This window comes from Glandiceps talaboti, chromosome 11 (assembly GCF_964340395.1).
Source record: "Glandiceps talaboti chromosome 11, keGlaTala1.1, whole genome shotgun sequence".
NCBI classification, from domain to species: Eukaryota; Metazoa; Hemichordata; class Enteropneusta; family Spengelidae; genus Glandiceps; species Glandiceps talaboti.
The window spans coordinates 14,063,981-14,087,427 of NC_135559.1; the positions used below are offsets into that span (position 1 = coordinate 14,063,981).

The window sequence follows — 23,447 nt, forward strand, 5'->3', positions numbered from 1 at the left end:
TAGAGAAGTAAAATTTGTCAAAATCATCATAGTTGAATTAAGATGAAGATGCGCCGTTGTCTAAAGGCCAGTGTAATCTGTAGCTGACGTCATCCTCCAAAATCACGAATTGTGTGAGCAAAATAAGAGATCTCACAAAACTTGCCCTCTTGACGATAACAAATAGTAAATATTGTTTTGCTATTATTGCGTTTAGGATAATCTTATATAATAATAATAACACTATTAATAGTAGCACTATTCACAAAGCAGATTACAGTGGTTAGCATTCTATAAAGTATCTCCAAATTATTCAAATATATAAAGACATTGACACGACCACTTGAAAAATAAGGGCAGCTCGAATGTCATCTATGGACGGAAGAGAAAGAGCTGGAAAGGTGAAGGAATGGTGTACGGACAGTCGACGTCACTTCTATGACATTTCATAACTTTACAAGGTCAGAATTAAGGAGAGGTAAATCTACTGGTAGTACTATCCAATCTATACTGGATTTTTAAATCTTTCCAAAGGCAACTCCCTTGTTTGCAAACTTCTTTCATATGACCCATGACCTTTCAGATGACCCATGACCTTTCAGATGACCCGTGAACTTTCAGATGACCTGATTAATGATATATATGATTATAACCAAGCTTTCTTGGAATTGGTTGACCCTGAAAAGGAAGTAAAATATTCGAATTTAAAATGAAGAAATGTTAGAAAAACGATGCGATACAAATCAGATATCCGTTCAGATTTGTTAGTACCAAATGAGTCATTTGCTGAAGCTGATGTGCACTGAATTTAACAAATGTCTTAATAGTGCTTTATCAAACGTAAAAGCCTTGTGTTGCAGACTGGATAGTTATAGCTAACACTTCATAACATATATCTGAAATTAAAAACTACCTTGTATCGCCTCATCTGTCTCAGGTTTGGTTGGTTTTACAATGGAATGCTGAGTTGTCTCTGTTAGCGTAGACGACGCTGTCCCTGATGACGTAGAGTGGACTGAAGATGCCATCTTCTTATATCTCTTCAGGAAAATATTCCTAACCTGTAACAATTCATAAAAATCTGATTCACGAGTGTATCTTCGAAGATAAAAACTGCCAAAATATTCCTAACCTGTAACAATTCATAAAAAAATATGATTCACGAGTGAACCTTCGAAGATAAAAACTGCCAAAATTTTCCTAACCTGTGACAATTCATAAAAATCTGAATCACGAGTGACTCTTCGAAGATAAAAACTGCCAAAATATTCCTAACCTGTGACAATTTATAAAAATCTGATTCACGAGTGACTTTTCGAAGATAAAAACTGCCAAAATATTCCTAACCTGTAACAATTTATAAAAATCTGATTCACGAGTGACTCTTCGAAGATAAAAACTGCCAAAATATTCCTAACCTGTAACAATTCATAAAAATCTGATTCACGAGTGACTCTTCGAAGATAAAAACTGCCAAAATATTCCTAACCTGTAACAATTCATAAAAATCTGATTCACGAGTGAATCTTCGAAGATAAAAACTGCCAAAATATGATCTACGACTTTCTTCCTTTATCACTTTTATTTATCTAGACATTGAAAATTACTAATTTGATCAAAGTAGCAATTAAAAATGTATATATGTTTAAAAACAAAACAAAGGTTTTAATATTCACCTCTTCGTTTGTTATGCAGTGAAGGAGGAATATGAAGACGCCCTGCAAACAAGAGATACGGTAAATTGCTATGGTAAAAATCACACCCGTCAGATATATTATCAGGACATTATATGACGTGCAAGGTACACCCCAAAAAGCTTCCCTAGCAACTGTAAATGCCACTCCGGGAAATAGATACATTTTCATAAACTATGGGTCCTAGAGAATCCTTTCATAATTTTACATCACCTATAATTACCTTCGATTTCATAGAAACATCAAGTTATCTTGTGTCTTTATAGAGTACTTTGCCATAGGCTATTATATGATGGGAGTTAACTGAAATAATGTATTCATGGCGGCACAATGAATATTCTTTATTCATGAGAACTTGAAAATTGAAATCAGTTTGTAGTTTATTGAAGTTCCTCAAATACGTGATTTTTGACATGCTTGCCTACCTGGAGAGAATTGCAGAGAACAAACAAATATTGGAATACTACTGTGTGTTCATTCACTCCAAATAAACCAAACAACCATGATAGTCCAAGAAGAGGTTGCAGCATTAAGATTGCACGCAGACCAACTCTACAGAGACATATGGTATTTTATCATTAGTGCAGTCTACAACCAGCCCACCCCACCCTCACCCCCATCGTCATGTTTTAAATCAATGCATTCATCCTGTTCAACAAACAGAATCATGTATCTTTTAATGCATTATGTGCCTCTGGAATGAAAGTATTTAAACTTACTTTGTTAAAGAAAGTCAATTCTTAGTAAAAATTCAGGGATCATCATGAAACATTATAATTGATACGAAAATGGAAATGTTTTGATGTTTTCGATTGTTATTTAACATAATCGATTCTTCTTGCCTGGCTGTTAGGAATATAGGTTATGTTATGACGTAACGCCTGAATAACGTAACAATTCAAACTTACTTGATTCTTTCTCTCTCCGTCTTGTCAGCGTTTGCTTTCAACGTCATGAACACTCGAATTACAAGTCCGAGGATAATCGTGTTAATCTGAAATGACAGATCAGAAATGAAGATCAAAATACAAAGCGCTTCAAGGTAAAGAACACACGCGAAAGTTTCGGTTATTGAGTTACAAACTGTCCAGAATCCATAATAGTATCTGTGTTGTTGTGGAACTTATCGTTTCACTTGACAGAGATAAAGGCGTGTGTACATTGTTCCACCAATTTAGGGGTGCAACAGGCATTTAATGTTTGTTCCTTGGAGGAAAGATTTCAAGACATATCATTACCAAAATAGATCAATCATCTAAGCGTGTTTCAAAAACTATATCCATGACACAAATCACACTGTATGTGTAGGACCTCTGACCAAGACTTATAAAACAAAAACAAAAACCACAAATAAGCCATTGGAGTAACGTATGAATTGTGTTTGATAAAATCATAAGGTTCGCCTACCAGTATAATAGCGAGGACAGGTCCGATAAAAGCCCAAGTGAGGCCGTGCTCTGTTGATAACCAACATTTTCCACTACCTTCTTCTCCGTATCCATCATGTCGTACAGCAAATGTTATGCTAACGATGACAGCTGGAAGGCCTGTTAGGACAATAATGAACAAATCGTTGTACACGTAATGGTACTCGCCTTGTTGTGCTTGTTTCTTAAAATCTCCATTAACTGTAACTGCAACATTTTTTGAAACTATTTTGTTAGATAAAAATGACTTACTTATAATATTGTACGCAATGAACAATATTGAATCAGCTGTGGGTAAATATTATCGTGCAGCTGTACACATGTTATGGTACAATAAATCCAATCAAATTGATGTTGGGGTCAGCACGCAAATATCAACACCCCATTGCGACCACAATTTCAACCTGTTGGTGTATTACTTCTGAGTACAATCTACCCCTCATTTACATGTACAATGTCTAATTATTGGTTATTCGACAATTTGTAGTGAATATATTGTTAGTTGTCTGTTCGAAAAAAATAGTACTCCACTCCATTTACATCTGTCGTATTGGATGCCTCTCTCAAACTTCACAACTTTTTTTCTCCAAATATAGCGACCAAGGTAAGTGAATTTAGCAGTAAACATCAGTATTTAGAACATATAATTATCCAAAGAAGGTAGGAATTTACTCACCCCATCCTAAGACGAAAAATATCCAGGTCTTCACATCTTTACCAAATACCATTCTAGACTTCATGTAAAGATGAATACCTTCAATTAACATCCATGAAAATGCAGCCAAGAAGAAATAGTGAAGCATAAAAGCAACCGCAGCACATATATTCTAGAGAAATAAAACAAACAAACAAATATATAAGTATTTGTCATTGCATTTGTCATCACACATCCAGTAAATCCATCGCTTAAAGATAATTGACGTAGCCTTTACAAAAACGCTATATTTATAATTACTGATTCTGTACAAGCATATAAGAATATTTGAATACACTACTCCTATAAATCTTTCCTATGCTTTAAGAGTGAAAGAAGGAAATTAAACTAAAGAATGGTTATTATTTGTTTTAAAGGAAATGCTTTTGCTAAAAGAGTTTTAAAATAAAGATTTTAGGTTAACATAGCGAAACATGCAACACGACACAATGATTTGCATATCACAATTCACTTACTGGATTATGAGTTGCATCCACACCACCGATAAATAACACTTGTCCAATCAGCAAGGACATAGCAAGATTAGCATGAATAATGATGCGCTGAGACTTCAACAGTCTGTTGGAAAGGAAATGAATGTCATCATGAAATTAGGAAAGAGAGGGACTATCGTGTGACCTTTCAAACCGATTAGGTCCAGTGGTATGTAAGTTACTGATAGGCGAAATGGGAGAGAGCATTGTACACGTTAGTTTGCTGAAACGTCTGTTTTATTAATAGTATTGTCTTGAAAATAAAACTGTGTTTCCGATAACATGGCGTAAGAAAATAGGGTAGGTAGGTTATTTTATTGTATTTCATATTTTTAATTGTTATATTTTTTTTTAAATATTACTTCGACCCAAAAACAAACAAAATGTTGGTCAGAATATCTCTTCTGTTATAGTTTGATGAAATATGTACAGACATCACTGGGGAAAGAAAACAGACGTGCATGAATTATCTTTTTGACTTAAATGTTAACAAACGAAAATGAAAACTAAAGTACTTGGTGTCAAGAAAAGTTAGTATTTATACTAGTGATCGATCTATCTATCGAAATCAATCAATCAATTAATTATATGCTCGCTGCCCCCTGTGAATAAACTATTCTACTACTACTACTACTACTACTACTACTACTACTACTACTACTACTACTACTACTACTACTACTACTACTACTACTACTACGGTACTACTACTACTACTACTACTACTACTACTACTACTACTACTAAATGCAATTTTGTTCATCCGGAAAATGACATGCAATTTGTTGGAAATCCCAGTTAGAATTTGCAATACAATTGAATCATGTAGGTGACATGTTGTCTCCAGTAATACACATATATATTATCCAACAGTTAAGCTACTAGTAATAGTCCTTGCTGAGGTAGAGCTACACAATCAAGTGTATATATTGTTGAAGTAAAGACGGTAACAGGACAACTGCCCCCCGGACAACTGCCCCCCGGACAATTGCCCCCGGACAATTGCCCCCGAAGGACAACTGCCCCCCGGACAATTGCCCCCGAAGGACAACTGCCCCCCGGACAATTGCCCCCCGGACAACTGCCCCCGAAGGACAACTGCCCCCCGGACTACTGCCCCCGAACGAAAAAAAAACTAGTATTACAGATGTACGGGTTTGTCATTCATTAAAAAGTCACCGTCGGCAACTTACCGCCGCAATTTGCGTACATTATACTCACTAAACACAAACACGAAGTCATTTTTTTACTGGAAAAGATTTATTTATTATCAGTTCAATACAAAATATACAGGTAACAAGATAGAAAACGAGTCAAAAGTAGAAAAAATATTGAGACTCAGAATGTACATTCTCGTAAGACTTTGGTGACAGTAAATGGTGACTCGGCTCGGTTTATCATGATCAGCCAGTGTTTAAAACTGTAAATTGTGGGCTATTCTGTATTTACTGGCGGAATACATAAATTGCCCTGAGCCTTCTGTCATGTATTGTATTCATAATTAAACAGCGTGCAATAATCGGTTATAGAGTGTGGTAAATTATTGTGTATTAAGTCGTAAACACAAACACCTACTAAATACTTGTGTAACTTAAACACGTCGAGAATTGTTAACTGGTTGAAAAGAGGAGAAGAATGTTCCAGAAAATTATGTGAATTACGGCGGTAAGTTAAATCATCATGCCGACATTTATGAATGACGTAACAATTGTCACAGATAACAATAGAGTAAAACATGTGAATGTAGTGAGTATAATGTACGCAAGTTGCGGCGGTAAGTTAAATCATCATGCCGACATTTATGAATGACGTAACAATTATCACAGATAACAATAGAGTAAAACATGTGAATGTAGTGAGTATAATGTCCGCAAATTGCGGCGATAAGTTGCCGACGGTGACTTTTTAATGAATGACAAACCCGTACATCTGTAATACTAGTTTTTTTTTCGTTCGGGGGCAGTAGTCCGGGGGGGGGGGAGGGGGGGCAGTTGTCCTTCGGGGGCAGTTGTCCGGGGGGCAATTGTCCTTCGGGGGCAATTGTCCGGGGGGCAGTTGTCCTTCGGGGGCAATTGTCCGGGGGGCAATTGTCCGGGGGGCAGTTGTCCGGGGGGCAGTTGTCCTAGAATCGTAAAGACACACATTAAAACATATGAACGCCAAAGGGCAAATTGGACAAATAATATTTAATGAATACTTACTTTCCAAGTAGATAAATCAACAAAGTCACAATGAGACAAAGGATAGATAAACTGATGCCGATGTACGTCATGTATTCTAAGGCGTCCTCGTGAACACCAAGGTCTATCATCTAGATAAAACAAAAACAAACAACAGATTTATGCCCTACACATAAATGAAATGTCAGTGCATCCTTAGCATTATGATACGAGCCTTAATGATATTAGTATTATTCTCCATTTATAATTAATCTTTATCATTAAATTTGCATACTGCAAAATCACTCATTAATATATATAACATACATAAATTCGAAGTGTCCTCCGATTGTGTGAAATGTGTTAGAATTACTAGTATTGTTCTATCAGAGGTGAATGAGTAAGAAAAGCTTAAATCTATGACTTTGGAAGTTGGATTCGAATTAAAAACCATAACGGTATAGTTTAGTTTATATGCAACTCATACAAAATCAAAGGGTATATTGTTCATTACCCTTGAAATATCATTATGGGTACATAGATGCTTCAATAAAGTCTCTAATACTAAGATACGTGAAACAATGAACATATCAGAATACCCACTGTTTCATTATCTTAGTGCTAAATACTTCTGTAGAAGCAATTATGTGAGCTCAATTTAAATTCTAAACTCTAAACCAAACTGTATTTACTAATCAACATCAATAAAAAAAACAATGACATTTTGAATACATTAATGTGATAATGAAGTCTTTATGACGATTATTTGTTACTTTCAAACCATATACCAAACGTAATGACCATTACCTCGGTATACTGCATCAAGACAGCAAAGTTTGTCAGATGATTGCAGCGGCACACTGTGTGAGTTTCGTTGGTAGCCTTTTCATCTAATTCACAGCCTTCAGATGACCAAATACTGTATGTCATTGAATAAAGGCCTTACAGTAAATGCAGTGGAGACAAAAGCAACTGCTAATAGTACATGAAAAATTGATCATATAACATAAATATTTAGTAACACATATGCCTATCCCATGATACACTATACGATATAATGAACAAGATAATTGATCAATATTTTAGCATCACATTAAGATGCTTCTAATACAATAAAAGTACGCAATATGGGAGCCATCTATAGATACCTCTAATGAGAAATACGAAAAGGTAGTTTCGAAACAGGAGTAATCACTTCATGGGAACGAATTCGAAAGGAATTCAAGGCTGTATGGCGATAGCTGTCACCATGATCATTTTGTCAAACAAAACCACGTATATAACGTGTTTTACCGTAGACATAGATATACAAGTTATATTGAAATTACAAAGAACATTTAATAGTGGAATCCTATCCCCAACCCAAACCCTATCCCAACCATCCCCCCTCCCCACACATACACACACACACACACACACACACACACACACATATATATATATATATATATATATATATATATATATATATATATATATATATATATATATATATATATATATATATATATATATATATATATATATATATATATATTTATATGATATGAACAATATTGTGAACGCTTTCGCATACTTTCATCGACAAGTTAAATAGTGCAACGTTTCAAGTCATGTGTACTTAAAACTTAAAACGATCTGTATTTGATATCCTTACCCTATGACTGGCTTCCAAAACGAGCATCGCTGCTCATGCGTTGTGTCCTGTGGGAAGAAAACGGGATATTGATGGTAAGACATATACTCATATACCGGAACGTGTGAAGAATTTCTATTAAGAACAAAGAATAGACGAATTTGTAATAATTTAGACTCTTTAAAGTGCTTTTATTGATTAAGGGAAATTTGAAATTTGTATTCGTATACATTCTTAATTTTATTGTGTAATGATTTATAAAAGGATAATATATATTAATTTCAATTCCGTATAAAGGTCACAGGTTGGAGGGAGGTTGTTATCTTTTCCAACATATCAATTGGCACTTGTAGTATTCTACTCAATTTGCTATCGGCAGAACTAAAACCCAGTCACAATCATTATTGCTATTGACAGTTTAATCGCGGTTTTATGTAAGCATGTTCTGCAAACAACTCACAACGGGTAAAAGCCGTATATAAAATCAGCTTGTGCCAAATTAGGAACGCTCAACAATGATGTACTGATGAACTAATACCTTTATGTAATGGATAGTTACCTCAATTAGTTTGAAGAAGAAACTGATGAAGCCGTCAGTAAAGTCCACCTCCTGTCCATCCTTGAGTACGAATGACACCGAGTAAATATGGCTGTTGAAGGTTTCTCTATACTTTTCTTTCAAATCTAACGTTGACGCTGCCTCGTGTAAATTTTTGTAAACGATGACTGCTATATTACCTGCAAAGTCAATTAAAACCAACATAACGTTTATATACACTGTACTAATTACATTATTATACTCTTGAAAATGGTGTTAACTGTATCACCAAGAGATGAGGTTTTCTGAGAAATTGGAGAAACGTGTGAACGGTTGTCCTGTTTACTTTAAATTGGGAAACATGAATGTTGGTTTTGAAAGTTGTGTCAAGAAATACAAGAGCAGAGGTGAATGTCGATGTATCCGGAAAGTAAACTATTATTCCATTGACAGTGCTGTAACAGCGTAGATAGCGGGTAACATTGGTCACTGCACGTATCAAACGTCAGACCACTATAGCACTCTTAGGACTATCTGAGATCAAACCAAGTAACGAATGGACTGAGACTCCACAAGTAACCGTCGAAGGTTTCAAATTTAAAATCGTTCCGACTTGGTTTGGGAGATCTTGGTAAAATAGAAAACCCTTGTTCTTAATAGATTTATTTGAAAAACTGACGTCTCGGGAATAAAACGTCTTCAACATGAGATTATCACAGTTACTTCAGACTTTAAATTCATTTAAAAGTACGTGAATACTAGCTCATATAGAAGAAGCATTATTCGGCAAAATCATTCTATTTTACTACGTTTCTAGTGTATACGGGTTTTAGGAGCATTTGTATATTATAATCGTACAAGCTGACGATGACAAGTTGAGGAAATGATGATGAAGACATGTAATAAGTTGAAGTAGGCAGGTCGTACTATGCCGTCCAGAAGGTCTATTATCGTAATTACTCTTGCTTAGCATCAAATTGACATTTATGTTAAAAGAGAAATATATTGTAGTCATCTTGCACAAAAATGTAGTTATAACTTACATCACCAAATACGACTAGATACGTTCGACTACATTTTCCAACCTTACAAAGTGAAATTTAATAATGCACATATGTCCGCAACTCACATTTTTGTATAACAGGGATATATGACAAATTTAAGCGTGAAGTTTGATGGAACGTACGTGTGAAATTGGTCTTTCAAATGACAATTTAATAAAAACAATGCCATACCAAGATTCTCTTGAAATATAGAGTAAGACACAGCCAGGGCGCTCTTGTAACCTTCTCCAGTGATTTCCTGGTAGTAATCATTCACATCAGGTTTGATATTGTTTGCGGTATGCAAATCTGTAAAGTTTTGAAACATTAATTGCAGGTCTGAAGTCAGATATGACTGAATGGAGACTAATTTCAATTACATTCATAAATATAGGAACTGTAAGCAAGTTGTCTAATCTGGCTTGTTTTCCAACAAAGACTTTTAACATCCGCCTATAGAGATTATCTGAGTATGCAATAGTGACTTCACATACTGTATGAAATAACAATTTAGTTAGAAAACAACCACGCGGAAAATGTATTTCTGTTTCCATAGAAACACCATAGTGGCAAACAATTTAACTCGTTCGAATAGTGATGATTAACACTCTTGTATATGGCTGACATGACTACGTTAAACTGACAGGCTGTCAGTCACAGATTCTCCGGGACGCTAGGACCTACGTGAACTTTCCTGGATTTCGTCAGCCTGTACTGTAACATGTAATTTATTTGAGTTGATTCAGCCTTAATTGGTGATTTCACTCGCTTCTGTATGGACATAATTGATAAAGACTGGCGTATTGAAGTATTTACCCTTGAGTTGGTTACGTTGATTGTGAGTCATCCACACCGGATTACAGAGGAACAATACGTTTTGAATTCTTCCGTCAAAGTACACATGCGAGAAATTGGCTTGTGAATCGAAACTGACTTGACAGATGTGTGAAGTTTTAACTGATGTACAGAATATTACAAAAAGACCCGAGGCACGTTTAACCCAATTGATACAGCGATTCCTCGATAGAAATCGTGTATAGTTGTCTAATTTATATTCATTGACGTGATTACCTAGGTTATTCTTGGATATTACAGCATCAGTAGCCGCTCCAGTTGAAGCAATCAGAGCAGCAAAACTGTCCATGCATTGTAGAAAGTTGGCGAACGTGTGCGGAGAAGCCTGAAAACAAAACGGAAATCTATGATCAATTGATCAAAATTCTGTCTGGCAACTGCAATAGTTTTTTAGTTTTGAAAACTCAATCAATGCGTCTGGATGGATAACGTGACTCGTAGAAAGCTTTAGATGACATTTTACTGATGAATGTGTTACTAGTAAGAATGGCTGCATGGTTTTCACCCAATGTGAATTTTCGAATAATATGCGTTGCTTTTTCTTAGTGAAGTTAGCTTAGTCGTAATTTCCGATTAGTCTTCTATTGTCCTACTTCTATGGGATTGTTTGGTTGTTTAGGCTGCGGTTAGAATTTACGGTGGTGGGGAGGGGGTGCTGGGGAGAATATATCTGTTAATGTTCTTGGTTAAACGACCACTTGTGAGGATTAATTTAGTTCAAATCGTGAGCAAAATATTTCGTGGCCCCCTTTCTGACAATCAGAATGTTCACCCCCCCCCTTCGCACACCCCCCCCCCCCATTTTCTCCACAGGTCCCCTGCCATAAATTCTGACCGAAGCTTTACATTGGCCAGTGAAAATGGACACATACGACAGAAATTGCCTGTCATTGACTCGAACTTTGTTTTGCTGAGCTTGATCGTTCTTAAAGTTCTTAACATTTCTGCATACTTTGTCATAGGAAAGCCCGTTTGAAATGATAAAATAAATCTTGTAGTTCTATCATATATGTGGGATTCTGTCGATCATTTCCCCAGTCCGCGAGAGATTATCCTTAATCCTTATCTAATCCTAAAGCATAATACCTGTAATATCAGTGATAATCATTTATATTAGAGTAATTTGTAACTTTGTCTTCGAAGCTATACTCACGTCATTAATTAACCCTTCCTTGTTTTCCTCGTTCAGAATCAAGTCACTGATGTCGAGTATCTCCTAACAGAAATAATTATAGTAAGAAAGTGTTTGGTGAGAATTTAAGTTAATATTCTCTGCAACACGTAAGACTGGATGATACGCTTCTATTTTATGAGTATCCAGCAAGCCTTTGGGTGTCCAGATTCGTGTTATATAGGTTATATGAAATCTTTGTATATATGTCAAAGGTCAGATGATAGTTAATGTGACGTAACCTTGGTGATATGATATCCACATAATCGTACATCAACAAGGCCTCATTGTGATGACGGTAAAGCATATCGCTTTTTGAGAGCAGAATATTACAACTGAAGGTAGTACACCTGACACAGAGAGTCATCAGGCTCGACAAAAAATCCTCCTGTTAAATATTGCTACATTTCATTATCTGGTTCTAAAATTACAATAAATTATTTACATTGTAACAATCTTGTAAGATAATTGTATATTATGACATTCACAAATAATAAAGTGTAACAAATGTTGCTCCAGGAAATGAACTATACCAATGTTAATAAACATGTTGTCGAGATAGCGCCACACAGCATTCGCTTTCAGAGTTACTGGCGTCAATTGTACTAGCGAGAATGCATTTCCTATCACCTCGTACCACAACAAAAAAAGTTTGTCTCAGTCTATTTGAACTCGTCCTCTAACCAAGTCGTTCATACAAATATGTCTTTGTACAACCAAGCCCTAAGGTAACTTAAAGTTGTCAATAGTACAATGGGATTTCTGAGCTGTAATTAATATAGGTTTATACAGGTTTGTCTGTAAATTAATACAGTTTTGTGAGGTTTTCGACAGTATGTAGCTAGAACCAATTACAGCGTACTTTGCCCATGGAATCCCGTCCAGCAGATTTGCATAATGTAACCTTAATTAGGAAGCGATATATATCATATTTTCAGATATGAAAATTTTATGTAAATACAAAAATAAATAATTTATTGTTTTCATTTATTTGAACTTTAACATTTATAGTAAATATATTCTTTTGCTATGTTTTGACAATCATATATATATAGTTTGGTCATTCAGGCGACCTTTGACCTAGCAAGAACTTGATCTTGGGCGACAAGTTATACCTTGAACTTGACAGAAATAAGAGCAGATATAAAATTCTTTCTATATTAAAATTCTCACCTCAAACATTTCTTGTGACTGTGCACTGACTTCAGTGAGTGCATCGGTGATATTCAATAAGATGTCGATTGATTTAGAAGTGAGAGCTTCTGACGTCATGATCAGTGATGTCACTTCCGCCAAAATAGCTAACACGGTGTCATCAGTGACAGGTTGAGTAACACTTATCAATGATGTGTAGATCTTTTCAAGTGTCACCTGCAGATCAATAAAATAACTACGTATCTATCAACTGATCCTAAAATGTCCATATGGATGACAAATGAGTATTTATTTTGAATTTTCAATTCAACTCTACTATATCTTTGTGTACACGTGGAAAAACAATGTGAAGCAACCCATACTAAAGCCTTGTTTGTAACTCAATCAATTGCAAAACATTTTTTAAAAATGTGTGTAAAATATTTGTTGTTGTAAGTACAATAACGAACTTTTTACACAAATTTTAGTCTTTTGTAATTTATTCAGTTACAGATATGGACTTTGTTCGATGTTCGGGCAGAGACAAAAGACACTTAATGAAGCAAATGCATGTGAATGCGTATGTTAATAGCAGTTGACACCGGCAACAAATGACCGAATGAATTTCTGTATGTATGTATGTATGTATGTATGTATGTATGTATGTATGTATGTGTGTGTGTGTGTGTGTGTGTGTGTGTGCGTGTGTGCGTGCGTGCGTGCGTGCGTGCGTGCGTGCGTGCGTACGTGTGTGTGTGCTTGCGTGCGTGTGATGTATCGATTTATGATAATTGTGCAAGGTCTTAGCCATCGCCAGTTCCATTGAATCTGGCTTATTTGCATGGCACCAAAGTTTACTTATATCAGGGTAAAGGTCTCGTAAATCATGAAATTTTCGGCTGAGATCTAGAAACAAAATTTTGTTTTCGCATTCATAGTCCATTGTTATTCGTAGTGTGGCACACTGAAGCGCGTGATATATATATATATATATATATATATATATATATATATATATATATATATATATATATATATATATATATATATATATATATATATATATATTAGCATATATTAAATAAGCTCAGTATATGTAATATGTCTATACAGGTCGTGTGATGATTGCAACAGCGTGAAACACTGTGTAACGGCTCCTGTGTATCTTACTTGATACTGTGTTATATATATATATATATATATATATATATATATATATATATATATATATATATATATATATATATATATATATATATATATATAAATAAAATAAAAATAAAATGACAAGCTGGAGACGTCAGCCTTTCTTCCAAAGCAACGTTTCGGTGGTGATGTGGGTAGCACACCTACGAACATCGGGCTGGTTAATACAACTAAGCATACATGTATACCTTATTTTTCACTTCACAAAACAAATATGTTAGTATACCTCCAGAGTTGGTTCGTCTGTGTTGGTAACTCCGGCTGGTTTTACACTGCCCACTGCCTCTGTTGTTATCTGCTGCGTCGTAGGCATAGTGGTAGTAGTTGGAATCGGTGCTGCAGGGAAACAAAACAAATCTCAACATTTAACGAAATTGAAGTCGTCTATGCCACGTAAAAACAAAAGTAAAAGCCCAAGTTGTAAGTATATTCACATCTTTGACATTATAGTAGTCAGAACACTGTGTGTATTATACCGTTGATTCATAGTACTGCAACAATCTCTCGAATTTACTCAACAGCGATAAAGTTAAAATACCACCCCTCCCCCTGCCCACCACCACCACCAGCACCACCACGTTATATGTTCCGAACTTTTCCATTCCATCAATATTAGGAATATTTACAATTTCGTTGCCGATCTGGAACTTTTCTATACCTGGATAATACATGCGTCGTACGTGTTACAGAATTCTGTCACAATGTTAGGATAATGAAGTATAGAAGTTTGAATATTTTTAATTCCCTCCAAGAATATTTACTTTCATTCAATTTTAACTCCAGTATGATAAAGTTTTGCGTCACGAAACAGTCCTAAAGTATACATATATGTTTTTTTTAATTAACTAGTAGGCGTAAGGTAAGGAGCATATAACAAAAACAGCATCGTGTTTTTTTCTAAATTATCTCTGTCGTGTGTAATGACAGACATAGTAATAACATTTCTAATAACACCGTTGACTCGTTGAAACACATGGCGATCTCATATAATAAAAGTGTATTCTATACAATATATGATTTACCTTTGACTTCACAAAGCCCATCAAGAGGGAAATGACACGTCAGTGAATCCCACATTCCATTTTTGGCTCCATTTATTGAAACACATGCTTCGTTTACAGTTCCATCAACCCAGTTTGTGTAGGTAAGTGGAAGTCCATTGATATCAACCCAAGCAGACTGATAACGTGCTCCTATCCAGATATAGCTAAAACTGTGTAGAAATATAATGCAAATATTTTGGTTATTTGTTTATAGATAGACACAAGTAGACAAACAGGCATACAGACAGACATACAGACAGACAGACAGACAGACAGACAGACAGACAGACAGACAGATGGACAGACAGACAGACAGACAGACAGACAGACAGACAGACAGACAGACAGACAGACAGACAGACAGACAGACAGACAGACAGACAGGAGGGGAAGGATGGACGGACAGATAAATGGCTTGCTGGCTGGATGGATGGATGGATTGGCTGGATGGATACATACATACATACATACATACATACATACATACATACATACATACATGCATGCATGCATGCATGCATGCATGCATAAATAATCGAGTGAGACAGTCCGAATACACACATACACACACACACACACACATACATATATACATACATACACACACACGCACGCACGCACGGACGCACGCGCGCGCGCGCACACACACACACACACACATATATATAAAATATATATATTCACCTAGGATTTTTCTCCAACACCTTTGTATACAAAAAATTTGCTTCGTGTACGTTTTCAATCACTACCATCGTAGCATTTAAATTTTGATTACATGCTGTGGTTGTATCATCCCAGCTTGCCGCTGGTGCTGTCAACCAGTAGCATTTGTTCGTCTCTGAGCTGTAGAAAGCCTCCGTAGGTGATCCAGCAACAGGACACTCTGAAATTGAGAATGCAATACATGTACTCACGGCAAAACTGAAGAGAAATAGGAAATCTAAATTTGTATCAAAAGTATAAAAAACAACAGGACTTCACTATCTACTTGTCAGAAACAAATGGCAATGTACTCCTAAAAGGAACAGGCACGCCAAATATGAAAACAATCTGACCACGGGTTTCAGAGGATTAGTCGAAAAATCATTTTGACTCAAATCTACCTTGCTAAAAATAGAAAATCCTTCCAGATAAATAAACGTATTCCGTTGCACATGCGCAAACCAACTTCCGTAGTGTGGGCACCTAGCCTGGTTGCACCTTGGGCTTTAACGAATTTGAATAGATTCCTCCCAAGGGACAAGTTGTCACTTGTCTGTAGCCGTCCAAGAGTCGTGTAAAGGGTCGTCTGGTACTAAAACACCACAAGTATAGTTGTTGATTAGTGAAAATCTATTGATTTATATCGTACAAAACTTACCCACGTCAACAGTTGCCACGTGCGCTATAACAGAAGTACGTATTGAACTTGATAAAGTCGTTAGGGAGCCCTCTCTGCACACGTACGGATGTAACGAATCACATGTTGCAGAATCCAAAGCTCCGTCTCCTCGTTCAAGGATGCACTTATCGGTTGGCGACGCCACATCAGGGGATATTAATGGTAAATCATCAACATACTTGATTCCTGGCGTGTCAGTGACCCAAGCTGCCCCTATCCATGCTATTGGCATGAAAGAAACAGAGGAAGCTGTTCAATATATCGCACTATATATAAGTTTTGTGAATTTTAACGGCTTGTTTCGTTATTTAAGAAATGCTACAGCATTATTTGCATTGACAATATACGAATAACAATCGACAGTGAAATGAAATGACATATTAGCGGTCGACACAGAAGAAGAATTATCTATAAGGCTGGGTAGATTTGAGTAGCAAGGTAATTAGAAACGCCTTCATGCTTTATGTATAGCATACAATCACGTCACATGCCCCATATTTGCTTTAGTTTGTCGCCCATATAGTCACAAGGGCCGTTTGAAAATACAATAGTTATTTTAGTATATTCTGAGGGCAAAGCACAGCTTTTCGAAATACTTGTCAGCGTTTAGTCAATATGTTTTTATAGAAGCTTTAATGTTATGATAGGACAAGGGACAATAAAATGGAACAGTTCTTCTTTGGCATTTATAGCTCACCGACCTCTGGCAAAGAGACAACCCCAATATCTTCCCGGGCAAAACAGAAAAAAAAGATGAATCTTCCAACACCACGACTGTAGATACAGTTAGATACCACTCCCCCTCCTCCTGGCCTTAGGTAAAAACCCAAACACTTCTCAGCACACAATGATCCATGTCTACTCTTACCCCCAGCTTTGTATTTACACATTATCTTATGTGCTGCGTTATCACAGCGTGTTGCATACATCTTCCCGTAAGTTCCAGCAACCGCGTTGACGTCATCATAGATTATAACAGCACAGGTATCCTGTACCTCCCCACTGGGTTGTCCTGAAGCCCAATCAACGTAGACTGATAAACCTGTGTCTGAAAGGTACGACCAAGTTCCTGTCTCAAAGTTTTGACCGATCCACAATCCCTCATTCCATTGCCTGGAAAGATAAATTAAAAAGAAGTCTGACACTCACAAATGTAAAACATTTGATGTATTCTTATACAAAACAGCTAAAAATTCCACTGAAGTGCATTCTACAGGTGATCCTATAACTTTGCATTGAAATGTTATAAATGTTCTTATTTGTGAAGAATATTAACTTATTTGATAAATATTGTGTTCGACATTCGGAATAGTACACAAATTAATGATGCTCGTTCACATATACGGGCAGATTCTTGACTTAAAGTTTATTTCGATTTATTAAGTATTTAATTGAAAACGTCATCAACTTGATTGATCTTGAATAAATTGTAAAAGGTCATCATACAAATCCAATGGTCTTTACTAATTTGAACTGAGTTTGAGTTATAATTTGTACAAGCTCTGTTTTTCCATAACATTCTGTGGACAGATCTCTCCGTAGCTGTTAAATGACACTATACTAATTTTGAAAAAATGGATTTCATACTTTATTTGACTGTGGTATAGAATAGCCTCTAATCACGAGAAAAGATAATGACGTATATGTTTGTCGGAATATATCATTCAAATTTGTCACAGAGAAATCCATTCACGATGTAATGCTTTTTAAAATATAAACCCGACATTTTTCACATATTGATTATATAATTCAATAATTTAGACGACAAAACAGTGACAATGAAGTCTTTACAACTCACGTTGGTGAAGTTATACTCTGTTCTGACACCTTCCCTAATATAGTTTGGATGTCGCTATCACTAACTACATCCGGGACATCACCACCCTTTGATTGGCAGTAGTTCCTCGCTTCCTGCAAAGTACCCTTTATATTGGTCAGTTCATAGCATGACGTCATACTGGCGTCTACTGTACTGCCGGACGGACAATCTGAAATAGTTGATAAAGTATGCAATTCAAAAAAGTTAGTTTGAATTTTACTAAAAATGAATATCGGTTGCTTACTCAGTAACACCACTTACGAGAGTATATGTTAATGAATGAGAAAGCCAAACATGTTAATATCGCTTACAAATTCCAAAATTTTCTTGAATCATTTATGTAGTATATTGTCTTAAAAATTTCTATCAAAGGAGTCCATACATATAGTCATTTTATAGAGTTATGCAATTTGAAAGTACAGCAATATAGATCTCATTCATATTTAGATATTGTAATAATCAACCAAACCGACTCAGGGGTACTGCAGAACTGACAAACTTTATTCAAGATCAACACTAACTCACACATTAACATACATTAGCATACATAAGCATTGACGTCTTTCAAAGCAGTATAGTATGGTGTTCAATGACAGGTGTTCAATGACAGCTAATCACTACAGATATGATTGCTTAATTTTCAAAAAAATAACTTTCATAATGTTAGCAATGGGAGTTAAACAAAACACAGTAATTTTTCATTACAAACCAAAAAATATATAAAGCACTTTGTAGGAAAGATATTTGTTTGTGGATATTCAATGTAATCGAAGGTATCTCCTCGCAAAATTAAATTAATCATAACTGGACAGGACTTATTGAAAAGGCAAATGTAGATCATTCTCCACATTACAAATATTAACTTAATAAAGGCCAATTTACTTAGTTACAAAGTACAAGTAAGAGAAAATTATACGATATAAACAAAAGTCGGAAATAAGGTCAGAGGTGAAATTCAAATAAATAAGTATTAAGTACTGGTACTTCTTTATACGGAAACGGTCTAAAGGATAAGACAAATGTATCAATACATTGTTTATGGAAAAAGAACCAGCTGTCCTAAGGCTTAAATATAGTATGAGTATTCTGAGATTAATACTCCAGAGACGCAAGGTTAAAATAGTTAAAAGAAACATCCGAAAGGCAACAAGAGTGTCTGAATAAAGCTATTCAACGTCAAGGTCTGTGGTAAGTTCAATACAATGCTTACTTATGTCTTATATGTCATTAGCTGGAAATTATCATGTTCAAGAACATTTCAATCCGGAGCATATCCGGATTTAGTTAATAGCCGAGAGCGAACTGCTTGGCCCAGAGCAAAAGTCAGCTCACGTTTCCGCAAAACTCATTGTGGTACGTGATTTAAGAGAACGTACATCATCCTGCCCAGTTCACGTTAAACTGCTAGTTACGTAGAGATATGAGAGAAAACTACCTTAAGTCTGTCATCTTTTTTGATTGGAAAATTCGTTACTTTCGGAGTAGCATTAGGTGTCAGGTGTCAATGGATTATACTAGATGACTCCAGGCAATTAGAGTGCCCCCATACAAACATGGTGTTTTAATTAGTATATTTGGATTTGCCTGCAGCGGTTTCTTTCTGTCCACTTGGCAAACAAATCCACTAGGATCTGGCGGTAATGAGCTGGAGGATATCCAAGATATCCAAAGAAGATTATGTGCTCACAGTCGGTATGATCTTCTGACATCCATCTGATACTACATCATTTGTCAAAAATTCCTGACAGGTGCAGTGTAATTTAAAGAGCGTGTAGAAGCCCAATTAATTCACAGCTCAGGCTCTTTCTCTACAATGTATATGCAACAATCTAACACGCTGATAACGCCCGACAGTCATTTTAAGGTAAAACTAGGACATCAAGTACATAACGGTGTCAAAACAGGAATGAGATGATTAAAATGTCAATGCCCATGAATTCAGATTAGGTCATTTCTTTGAATGCATAAGTGGCCCGAGGGCTTATATTCCTCAAGAGCCATTACAAAGTGGAAAGTTATAGTTTTGGAAATTATCTCTCAGTAGGCATGAATCAAATTGATCTTAAAAGATATACCAGGACATGAGTGATATTATGTGATATATTTTACGATTTGAAGACTTACATCTTAAACAGGCCAGGTAACTGATTGATTGGTGGGTTGGTTGACTGGTTGGTTGGTTGGTTGGTTGGTTGGTTGGTTGGTTGGTTGATTGGTTGTTTGCTTGGTTGGTTGATTGCTTGGTCGGTCGGTCGGTCGGTCGGTCGATCGATAGATCGTTTGATTAATCGACTGACTGACTGACTGACTGACTGACTGACTAACTGACTGATGGATGGATGGATGGATGGATGGATGGATGGATGGATGGATGGAGTAATCGAATGATTGACCTGGCTTGTTAATTAATAGTTCTATACTTTTGTCTATGTACCGAATGCTTTATGGCTTGACATGACGAAAGGTTTTTTATGTAATATCATATGGCACATACTGATTTTTAACATCCCCATTATACGTAATAGGGATGATGCAAATGCTAGAGATATACCCAAAGGAAAACATTAATTAATGTCGTTTCTTTTATCGTTGCAGGGTGTTGTCATCAATGCTAAATCATGTCATTTACGCTGCCATGTCAACCATGTGTTTTTTCGGTATTTCAAACTTAGACTATAACTTACTGAACAGTAAACCTCATATGTCAATGACTCTTGCAATTGCGTGTTCTTTATCCCTTGACCCATAAATGTAAAGCTGTTCAAGTTTATCCAAGGCTTTGGAACAGTAGATGGAAAGTAAAGTTTGCATTAGGTATTCTATATAGTTAGATAAAAAGAACCACTACTGCTAACACTTTCTAAATATACACTTCCATTTGAAAAGACGACTTTTCTTGTATCAGATTTCACACAAAATATAAAATTTCCGTTTGGTATGTATGTTTGTTTGTACGCACTGTTTTATTGACTCACCTGCAACATTGAGTGGTACTGCAACATTATCTTTCGTACTTAAATATCCTCCTCTCTGAATGCAATCCAAGTGTGCATCCCACCAGTTCAGTGGTGTGTCGATATTCATCGTACATACTCCCGATACATCAGTCCATCCTGCTGAACAGATTGCTCTGCGCTCTCGGGCCAAAATCTTTGATTCTGCGAAAAAAATAAACAACTCTTTATTCATAGTGAATGTTTCAATATAATACATTCATTCTAATCAAACTGAGTGCGCTATTTGCTTTTTACCGTTTGCGCGTTCGTTTGCCACCTATCAATAATACCCAATATTATATAGCTTTATGAAAACACAGTTTTATATCAAATCATTCAAAGATCGATATTACTGACCTTTGCATTGAAAGTCACTAATGAGTGAGCTGTCTACCATTTCACGAACCCATTTTCAATCTTTTGTCAAAATAATGCATTTCTAGAATATTGTTTATTATATACACATATTTATTCCCTGGATACGTGCTTTGATACATTGAAAAAAGTCGTTGTAAAAATGTAAATGTTTCTATATAATGATTCGGTATATAATATGCAATGTGAATTTTAATTTGGACAACAGAATGTGTTCCCTAATGTTTATTTGACATATTCTCTTTAAAAAAGAACGTATTGAATTTTACAATCTTTAATACTTATATATATTTAATATTTAGAAGCAATTTCTTTGTTGTAAACTACATACCAAGAGATTTGGCATGAGACTCGATATTTTAGATACTGGTGTGTATTAGTTTAGTTACCTGATTCATAGTTTGTGCTGCCTGCTTGGCTTTTAGTACCTCCTACTGCAAGAATCTGAAAAAAAAGAACAAGTTGATAATTTTTGTTCATGTCTCAAAATTGATAACTGGACTAAATTAAACATAATTGTAGTGAATCAAAATACAACAGACAGACAAGTAAAGGAGATGACTTTATATTCGTATTGAATGTTTCTATACAATACACAGTCATTCTAATCTTTGACGAAATATTAATAGATGTATACAGAGTTTAACAATATAAACACTGATACAGTAAAGAGTGTTATAGGAGAAACACAAAATAAAAATTTACACCCTAATTTTCGATCATCTTATTTTGGTTGTAGACTACAGAAAGGACATGTCAAAACAAACACGGAACTCTTTCTTCCATTTTCAAATCGAATCGAAAAGTCGACAATTGATACTCCATAAATAATGCACCTTTGAAATAATTAACTTCTTTCTCTCGAAATCTTAAAGTGATACTGTTGAAAAACGCAATTTATAAGTGTACTCTTGTGTTTTCACCACAAAAAACATCTTCCTTCATGTATTGCAAGGGTGACGGACAGCTACAATCTTACACATTTGATTTAATTTGATTTTAGAGTCAGACATTCACCAATAAATACGCAGCTAATCTACATCGCAAACGGGGTTAGCTGGTTGTTTCACTGAAGAGGCGTGATTTTCTTGAAGAAACACGATTTTCTTTTTACAAAACGAAGGTAGACTCATTTCAACTCCAGACTAATAATACCAGAGACAACACACATGAGCACGTTATTTTACCCAAAAGAACAGTGATAAGCATTGCTATTCTTTTGAACTGGAAACATCCAATGGGTGACAAACTTAGTCAAATATGTGATTGAAGAAGCACGCACTATATCAAGGGATATTTATATAGTTTTACTAAAGGAATCACGTGTGTGCTATTTTTCACATTTCCCTAATGACACCATGGCCCATTCTTTGTTAGCATAGAAAGTACGGACAGTAATTTGAAATACCCTGCAGGGTGTAAGTCGTTAACTTACGTTCGTGTGACCTTTACGTCTGTTATACGGGTTGACACAATGAACATTGTATATCTCGCTGTATGTCATGTAGACGACTTTCCGATGTTCTAGATTACAAATGCAGTTTTGTTAACAACGAGTGATAACAGACATGTGGTGATTTTTGAAGTCAGTTACTATCAAACAGCAAGACAGCATCAGTGGTATTTAATCTTATTATAGAACAGTTCAGTTACGTCGACGTCATGGGATCACAATCCCTGGCAAGTCACTAATGATGTAACAGACATAGTCGGCTGGAAAATATATATGAGTTGTTGAAATACTCTTATTTTGCGTTGTGTTGTGTTGTGTTGTGTTGTGTTGTGTTCATTGTACAAATGATC

The 23,447-nt window shown here is 35.6% G+C and overlaps 1 protein-coding gene across 1 annotated transcript; it reads right to left on the reverse strand.

Annotated features, from left to right (window-relative positions):
- Nucleotides 1–23,148, reverse strand: LOC144442051 (uncharacterized). Its single transcript, XM_078131323.1, has 25 exons — nucleotides 23,080–23,148; nucleotides 22,034–22,088; nucleotides 21,249–21,431; nucleotides 18,253–18,442; nucleotides 17,323–17,567; nucleotides 16,434–16,676; nucleotides 15,758–15,956; nucleotides 15,053–15,243; nucleotides 14,257–14,366; nucleotides 12,864–13,061; nucleotides 11,673–11,735; nucleotides 10,736–10,844; nucleotides 9,857–9,973; nucleotides 8,643–8,821; nucleotides 8,105–8,151; nucleotides 7,255–7,366; nucleotides 6,490–6,599; nucleotides 4,271–4,373; nucleotides 3,777–3,927; nucleotides 3,081–3,220; nucleotides 2,582–2,667; nucleotides 2,099–2,225; nucleotides 1,656–1,697; nucleotides 893–1,040; nucleotides 1–657 (listed from the first exon to the last, which is right to left on the reverse strand). Exons 1-25 carry the CDS (start codon nucleotides 23,146–23,148, stop codon nucleotides 626–628), a joined length of 3,249 nt encoding a protein of 1,082 aa, XP_077987449.1. The 3' UTR covers nucleotides 1–625.
- Between the last annotated feature and the right edge of the window lie 299 nt (nucleotides 23,149–23,447).

What these genes read in the sequence shown, in the direction of transcription:
- LOC144442051 (XM_078131323.1), bottom strand. Translation starts at nt 23,148, where the DNA reads ATGACATACAGCGAGATATACAATGTTCATTGTGTCAACCCGTATAAC. An exon ending in AGTACCACTCAATGTTGCAG is followed by an intron (nt 18,443 to 21,248) that starts GTGAGTCAATAA and finishes CAACTATTTCAG; the next exon opens with ATTGTCCGTCCGGCAGTACA. An exon ending in TGGATGCAACTCATAATCCA is followed by an intron (nt 3,928 to 4,270) that starts GTAAGTGAATTG and finishes TTATTTCTCTAG; the next exon opens with AATATATGTGCTGCGGTTGC.